Raw genomic sequence first — 8,444 nt, 5'->3', positions numbered from 1 at the left:
TACCCCTGAAATTGGGTTAGGTGTACCTCTTTCTTAATTCCCATAGCATGTTCTACTTCGTCTACTATAGTACTTAGTACAGCATAATAAAATTCCTGGTTTAGGTTACCTCCCCTATATCCTGCCCAGTCTCTGAATTCTAGGGCAGGTGCTATATCTTATATATTTGCATAACCAGAACACATCACTATGCTCACTGTATGAAAGAAGTTTAGTAAATTTTTACTGAATAAATTAGTACATTAGCATTATGTTTGCTTTATTCAACTTTTATTTTTCATTACATTTTAGTACAGCAAAGCAAATACAGGTAAACATCAGTATTCCTTACACGATAGCAGACAGAAAAGAAGGCCAGCCACAATTTAGAGTGCTTTTGCAGTTGTTATATTTGTTTGCTTAACACTTGAAGAAACATCATTTTACTGGTGAATTTTTTCAAATTTTCAAGGAAAAGCCTATATCTATAGCTATGTGCTATATATTCTCTTCCAGATAAAGCAACACGATGGAAAGATTTCCAAAACATTTTACAAAGCTCTCAAAACTCTTACACCAAAATACAATAGACAGCAAATGGCCGATTATATTTACCCTATTGGACAGTATGTTAAAACAGTTGAAACTTTTCAAGATACCACACAAGAACTAAATATGAAAAGACATTAGTGGAACTGGAACACAAACACCAAATACAATACCCCCCAATAAGTGAGACCCAGGGCTTTGGGGCCTGGCCTTGTAAGGCCCCTCTGACTGCCATGCATTGCTCTCAGAAGTTGTGAACAAAGAATTGCCTGTGCCCAACATCAGCTCTATTGGCCTCATCCTCCATTGCCTCCCTGTACTGCTCTGGCCAGTCCTGTGGATCCCTTCTGTGGATTCTGGCCACATATCGCAGGGCTTTCATCTTGGAGGTTTCCAAGCGGGCTCTAGGACCCCATACAAACTCATATTGCACTGGATCGGTATCGGGAACCCGTAAACTGTCTATATAGCGCTGACTCAAATACCTACAGGTAATCACATGCTTTCTCCCAGATTGAACCCCTAAGCCCCGCAGAAAGGCCCAGACTGCGGACTCCCTGGCATGGTTGCCCGTTATAAAGATGAAGCTTAGGACCTGCATCAAGAAGTTGTTGCCAGGCCTATTTGGACTGTCCATAATCTCTTCAGTGTCTTCCATTTCTCTTCGGTTGTACAGGGTATAGGAGTGGTTCCTGGGATCAAGTACCACTAGCTCTGTCCCATAGACAAGGTTCAAGGTGCGGGCAGCACGATTCAGGAGGTCAGGGAACACTTTGCTGCATTCTCGGCCAATGTAGTACAGAATTCCTTTCTTTGGTATAGGCAGCTTAGTTGAATCCATAAGTAGAAATAACTGCACCAACTTCCTTGCCTTGCTCTCCAATCTTGACTCAGGCCACGAATGTGGGGGATATTTTGAGGAATAGTTGGAAGCCTCTGAATCTAGGAATGGCATGTCTGCAACAACTTCCTCGAAAAAGGGCCTTCTAAAGTGAGGGAGAGCCTGCCAACCGTCAGCCACGGCTCTAGCAGCATCTTCTTCCAGAGCCTCATTGTATTGCTCTGGCCAGTCCATCGGATCTTTGTTATAGATCCTAGCCATGAACTTCAGAATTTTCATCTTGGTGGTTTCTAGGTGGGATCGTGGGCCCCAGTAAAACTCATACTCCACTGGATCACAGTCAGTTAGTGGCCTGTAGTCCAAGTAGCGCTGCCATACAAACTCTACAGAGAGAAGTCTCTTTGGGTTCCCAAAAATGGAAAGCCTCCTCTCCCGCTGCACTCCCATCCTCCAGAGCATTTCCCAAATCTCAGCCTCCTTGGCTTGGTTGCCACTCAGGAGTATCTGCCCCAGAATCATCATAAGGAGACCCATCTTTGGTCCATTTGGGCTCTCTTCTAACCCTTCAAAGGGCACAGGTCCCAGTTTGTTGAGCAGAATGTAGGTGCGTGCTTCAGGGTCAAGTTCCCTCAATTCAAACCTAAAAATGCATTCCAACTGAGCTGCTGCTCGTCTAAGGATCTCAGGGAACTGACTGCGATATTCTTTAGCAATATGTTGTCGCATTTCAGACACTCGGATAGGGTACTTGCTTTGATCCTTCACCAGGAGAAACTGCAACAAATCGGCTACATTCTGTTCCATAGGGTCCTGGGGCTTCAGGGTAATGGCAACCCGGGAAGTACTGAGGCCCATAATGGTAATGGAGTTGGGGCTTTCACGGTCTCTCAGGACCTGGAATTCCAAGGGACCTTCCGCACCCTTAGGGCCCTCAGAGTCCGAGTCCGCGGAGGCCTTGGCCATGCTACGGTTTGGCAAAACACTGGAGCACTTGGAGGGCTTCCGGCCTGCAAAAGCGCCCGAGCTCAACAATGTGCTGTGTCCCTCAGGAGGGATGGGTGGCACGGAGTTGCTCGGTTTCTCACAGGCTGTGGGCAGCATGAAAGCGCTCAGTCCCTGAGCTCGGGCTGGCAGCATGGAGGTGCTTGAACCCTTAGAAGAGGTGGGCAGCACGGAGGTGCTCGGGCCCTCCCCCAGGGGGGGCAGCACGGAGGTGCTCGGGCCCTCCCCCAGGGGGGGCGGCACGGAGGTGCTCGGACCCTCCCCCAGAGGGGGTGGCACGGAGGTGCTCGGGCCCTCACCCAGGGGGGGTAGCACGGAGATGCCTGATCCTCCAGAAGCGCTGGACGGCACGGAGGTGCTTGGGCCTTCACCCAGGGGAGGTGGCACGGAGGTGCTCAGTCCCTCCTCCACAGGGGGTGCCACAGAGGTGCTCGGGCCCTCCCTCAGGGGGGGCGGCACGGAGATGCCTGATCCCTCAGAGGCGGTGGGCGGCACGGAGGTGCTCGGGCCCTCACCCATGGGGGGTGGCACGGAGATGCCTGATCCTTCAGAGGCGCTGGACAGCATGGAGGTGCTCGGGCCCTCCCCCAGGGGCGGTGGCACGGAGGTGCTCGGGCCTTCACCCAAGGGAGGTGGCACGGAGGTGCTCAGGCCCTCCTCCATGGGCGGTGACACGGAGGTGCTCGGGCCCTCACCCAGGGGGGGTAGCACGGAGATGCCTGATCCTTCAGAGGCGCTGGATGGCACGGAGGTGCTCGGGCCCTCCCCCAGTCGGGGCGGCACGGAGGTGCCTGATCTTTCAGAGGCGCTGGACGGCACGGAGGTGCTCGGGCCCTCCCCCAGGGGCGGTGGCACGGAGGTGCTCGGGCCTTCACCCAAGGGAGGTGGCACGGAGGTGCTCAGGCCCTCCTCCAGAGAGGGTGGCACGGAGGTGCTCGGGCGCTCCCCCAGGGGGGGCGGCACGGACGTGCCTGATCCTTCAGAGGCGCTGGACGGCACGGAGGTGCTCGGGCCTTCACCCAGGGGGGGCGGCACGGAGGTGCCCGGTCCCTCAGAGGCGGTGGGCGGCACGTAGGTGCTCGGGCCCTCGCCGGGGGTAGAAGGCATGGAAGTGCTTGCTCCCTCAAAGGCGGTGGGCTGCACGGTGGTGCTCGGACCCTCACCGGGGTTGGGTGGCATGGAGGCGCTCGGTTTCTCAGAGGAAGTGGGCGGCCCGGAGGCGCTGCGGCGCTCAGAGGCAGTGAGCAGCACGGAGGTGTTCGGCCCCTTAGAGACGGTGGGAGGCCCGGAGGTGCTCGGGCCCTCCCCGGGGGTGGGCAGCACAGAGGTGCTCGGTCCCTCAGATATGGTAGGCTGCCTGTAGGCGCTTGAGCCCTCAGAGATAGTGGGCGGCCCAGAGGTGCTTGGGCCCTCACCCGGGGTGGGCAGCACGGACGCACTTGGGCCCTCAGAGGCGCAGAGGCCCTGGAGTATCTGGGGATCGCTGTGATCCTGGGGGGCGTCTGGGTCTGGCACAGCAGCGGGGAAACCGGAGGCGTTAGGGGCCTGAATTTCACCCCAGCTGCTGCCGTTGTGCTCAGTGGCCGTTGCACCGCGGCAGCGGCGCGAATTCTGGCTTACCAGCGACATGGTCCTGTCGACCGGCGTGTGGGAGTAGACACCGACAGGCCCGCGATCTGGCAGAAAGAGGACAGGAGGCGTGCAGGTGCCTCAGCACAAAACTGCCGCTAACGGTAATGCTGTTGCTGCTGCTGCCAGAAAGAAAGTTCCAAGCAACTTGCTGGAGCTGAAATGAGAGGTGGAGGAAAAGAACGCAGGTACCGGCCAACAGCGAACGCCAGTCTCAGTGTACTCTGCTACTCACACCCCGCCCTCTGCCGCAGTCCGCGCAGGCGCAGTCGGGCTCTGCGACAAGGCGACCGCGCCCCGCCCAGCCCCTCCCCTGGGCCAGAGAAAGTGGATGCGGGGATTCTGCGCCAAAGGAGAGTACTGGAAGGAGAGAGACTTTGGTAGGGTGAAACAAAGGGCTTGGAGAGGATGGGTAGGGAATGCAAGCGGAGATAATAGCTACTTCTCAGAGGCAGGGTACCGATTAGAGGGCTTCTACACACTGCCAGGCACTGAATGGATTTTCAAAATTGGTAGGTAGTATCCTTGGGATTTGCCTTTCCCTAAAACTGCTTCAGGAAAAATGTGCATGGTCTCTGGAAGGGTACACCCCCTCGTCCCCTCCCCTGTCTCCTCTATTACATTCTCTCTTTAGGTGTCTAATAACCCCTTTCCTACTGATGTGAGCTAGGAAGAACTCTTTTCTAGAAGATCTGAAGGCCTAGGAATTAGTCCCAATTAGGAAGCCTGGAACAAGTTTGAAGAGCCCCAACCCTTACCAGTAGGAAAGCTACTAAAACTCTTGAAGATTTGGTTAATCCTTTCACTCCCCAATCACCTACCCATTTAATAGAAATTTTGTAAGGGTCAATTGAGATACTAAGTGTTAAAGGTTATTACCTGCTCTGTTTTACTCTGTTATTACTCTAGCACTTGGAGCAGATCCGATCCTGACCCCTTCATTCATTTATTTAACAAACACTGGTCATCTGTCCAGAAGTTATGGAGTTAATTTCTTTGTCCTCAAGGTGCTCCCAGTTAAAAGCAAGAGTCAGATAAAGAAAAGGGGAAGCCAAGTTTTCTAGAAGTTTGTACAGAGTGCAGTGGAGGTCAGGGTCAGTTCTACCTGTAGAGCCAGAAAAGGCTTCATAAAAGAGTTGGTGTTTAAAAACAGTGGCAAATGCACAGATAGGTTGTTTTTAGAAGTAGGCTGGGTTGGGGACACTACTTTTGTGACATTCACACAACCTATCCTCTGCCACTCAGCCTACCAATGTTGAACCTCTATTGATACGTTTGTACCTTGCTTCAAGCATTTACTATATGTAGTATTTCCTAATGTCTCTACAACAATCTGAAAGTAGACTTTCTTTACACTTGTTTGGGGAAAGGGAAAATGACTGGTTACAATCACAAAGTGTCATCACTTCTTGTCTCCAATTGGAGAAGCAATCCCACATATGCCACGCATTCACTTCTAATTCTGTGACATCCAGTGCAGTTAATATGCCCAGAAGCCCACTGCTGGGGGTGGGGAAGTCTAGGATATTTCTAAGCCTCAAAAGCAGATATTCCTAATCTAGGGTCCAGTGATTTCTGAAGCCTCTAAAGTTGTTCAAACCTTATAAACTAGCATTTTCACCTCTAAAAAACATCCTAAGGAAATCATAAGCTATATATGCAAAGATTTACCTAAAATAATTTGTTCTAATATAACAGATCTGAAAACTATATTAATGTTAAATAACCTGAGATTCTTTAAACAAATTATAATATTAAAAATGGAATACTAATAAGTCATTATAATGATATTGCAGAGTTCCAATTCTAATAACGTGTAGTTGATTTTAACAGGCCTCCCAAAAAAACAACTAGAAATTTGAGGGAAACTGAATGCATCAAAAGCTACTAAGACAGCCTTAGAAACCTATTAAGGCAATGAGGACTTTAAGAGTCATGATCTCAGAACAAAGGGAAATACAAAGAGGTGAGTCTTAGATCTCATGCAACTTTTTCACTCAAGAAATTTAATGAAAAGAATAAGGTAATGGGTGCAATGGACACTATTGAGGTGATGGTTACACTAAAAGACCACATTTCACATCTATGTATATATGTAACAAAACTGCATTTGTACTCCCTAAAGCTATAAAAATACAATTGAAAAGAAGTTTAATGATTTTCAAGCGGACAATCTGGAATTCTAAACCCACTGAAATAACCCATCAAAAATGAAGATGTAATAAAGACATTTTCAGAAAACAAAGCTGAGTAAATTGGTCATCAGTAAGCTCACACTAAAGGAAATACTGAAAGGAAAGATTTCTGTATGAAAATAAAGAGATGCAAGAAGAAGTGAACAATAATAAAAAGGGTAACTGGGTAAATATACATATAGACAATGTAAAATCATAATAATATGAATTTCTAGTGTGATTTATATGGAGAATTAAAATGTTTGAACTTGTAGTGTGAGAGATTTGAAGACTGATCAAGGAAAAAGATATGACTACAAGGTGGCAGTAGCACACAATGAGTTTTATTTGGTCAACCCTTTGATAGGTTTGTGACAGTGTGGGGTTCATCAAACCCTGAGATCTTCCAGAGGCTGGTGGGTGGACACCATCCAGAAGGTGAGAAGGGCAAAGGAACTCCAGAGGAATAGGAGTGTCAGAGTCGAGACTTATGTATGTATGTGATGTCTCTAAGCAGCAAAGGCAGGGAGTCTCTCAGTCAGAGAATTCTGAAAGGCAACAGCAGTTTAGGTTTTTATATCCCGGAGTTTATCCCACCTATGGCTAGCAGATGGATACAGTTTTACAGGGGCATGCAAAGAAGGCAGCCTCTAAAATACTAAAAAATCTGCTTATTTGGGCTATATTTAAAGCAATAGAATGTGTAAAAATTGAGTTTGATACTGGTAGGCTTTTGAGCTTGCAGACCTAGCCTGTTTGAAGAAGTAAACAACATAGGGACCAATATATAGAGGCCATCTTGGGTTCAGGTATATATATAACAATCTATCCCCTGGCCCAATGTTATTTTACAAATTAAATTGTATGTTATTTTGTAGTACTTGAGTTTGGAGCCAGTTATAAATCAGACAGAATCTTATAAGGGTACAAATTAGGATTTCCAAGCCCTTTCACAGTCAGTCTACCCACCGGGAAAAGCCAGGAGAATAGATCAGAAAAAGGAGGACATTTTGATTTGTTCAATAGTTTAATCAATAGGCTGACATGACCCCCTTGCTATATGTGCCTGGCTATCTATAAGACTAAAGTCAGATTGGCAGAAGAAAACTCAGCATGCAGTTAAATTTGTTATCATATGTATTGCTGTGGCTAAAGCTATATGCAGGTTTAGGCAACTGAATATTCCTTCTTGTTTGGATTGGTGTGCGTTGGTACTTGAGTTTCCCAATGACTGCCAATAATAAATAGCATCGGAGTGTTTTGGTGGGTCTAGAATAATAGGAATACTTAGGAATAGGAATACAGGAATACTTAGCTGTTTGAAAAAATGTGTCAATTTAGCCATGCACCAAATTAGATCCTGAACTATGGGGCACTCATATATGTGATCCTCAAAAGTGGGCCAAATTATGTAAAAAATAAACATCAATTTTATTATACATTTAGCCCATTTCTGTCCCTGTTTATCATGATGTTGCTGTATTTCACTGGGAGACCATCTGCTTCATCATTTCCATTCCAGGGGAAACTTTTCTAGGGAATCCATTTGTAAAGCTTTAATAGCCTCAAGAGTGACCCCTTGGGAGATGGTAGTGTGATATCACCAATAAATTTCTTCCCAACTTACCTTTGATACCAGGCTTCTCATTATTGTTTCTATCTCTTATAAAGTGGTATGTAGACTGAAAGATTGAATGTAAAAATGGACAATGGCTGTACCATATATAAAAATAGAACTCTGACCAACAACCTTCAGCAACTTGCCCAGGAAACCAACTCACTTATATGCAATAAGTAGCCCAAGAAGCTAGCCTGCTATAAGTCAGGGTTGTAGAATGTCAGATTGTTGTATTTAGTAACAACCCAGGAAGTTAAACAAAAACTTCTGTAACAATCAGCTCAAAATGGCTAGGACTTGATTAATAACTGACAACTTCCCTGATTTTTATCCCTGTTTCCAACTTAGGTCCAACCAGAGAAAGCCAGATATGTACCTCTAATCACATAGGATGCCCCACTTCTACTTAGCCAACCTACAGCTTTCCCATGCCAATGACCTCTAATCAGCACATACCTGAAGCCTTCCTTTTTTCCACAAAAAAGTTTTTTTATTTCTCTGCCTGCCTTTGAGGCTCTACCAAAACACAAATGACAGTGATTGACTCCCTTGCTATATAGTAATCTCTGAGTACATAGCTTGTGCTTTTCACATTTGGGTGGTCGTTGCTATTACCACACTATGTTCTTTTAGGATACCCCACAAAAGTAAC

General features: G+C 47.3%; 1 protein-coding gene across 1 annotated transcript; it reads right to left on the bottom strand.

Moving 5' to 3' along the window:
• Window positions 1-643: 643 nt before the first annotated feature.
• MAGEE1 (MAGE family member E1) lies at window positions 644-4,235 on the bottom strand. The gene has a single exon (XM_020285041.2). It carries the CDS (start codon window positions 3,998-4,000, stop codon window positions 773-775), a length of 3,228 nt encoding a protein of 1,075 aa, XP_020140630.2. The 5' UTR covers window positions 4,001-4,235; the 3' UTR covers window positions 644-772.
• Window positions 4,236-8,444: the final 4,209 nt, after the last annotated feature.

This window comes from Microcebus murinus, chromosome X (assembly GCF_040939455.1).
Source record: "Microcebus murinus isolate Inina chromosome X, M.murinus_Inina_mat1.0, whole genome shotgun sequence".
In the NCBI taxonomy this organism is placed as follows: domain Eukaryota; kingdom Metazoa; phylum Chordata; class Mammalia; order Primates; family Cheirogaleidae; genus Microcebus; species Microcebus murinus.
This window is presented reverse-complemented; position numbering and strand designations above follow the sequence as displayed.

Coding starts and splice junctions, on each gene's coding strand:
- MAGEE1 (XM_020285041.2), bottom strand. CDS start 4,000: ATGTCGCTGGTAAGCCAGAATTCGCGCCGCTGCCGCGGTGCAACGGCC.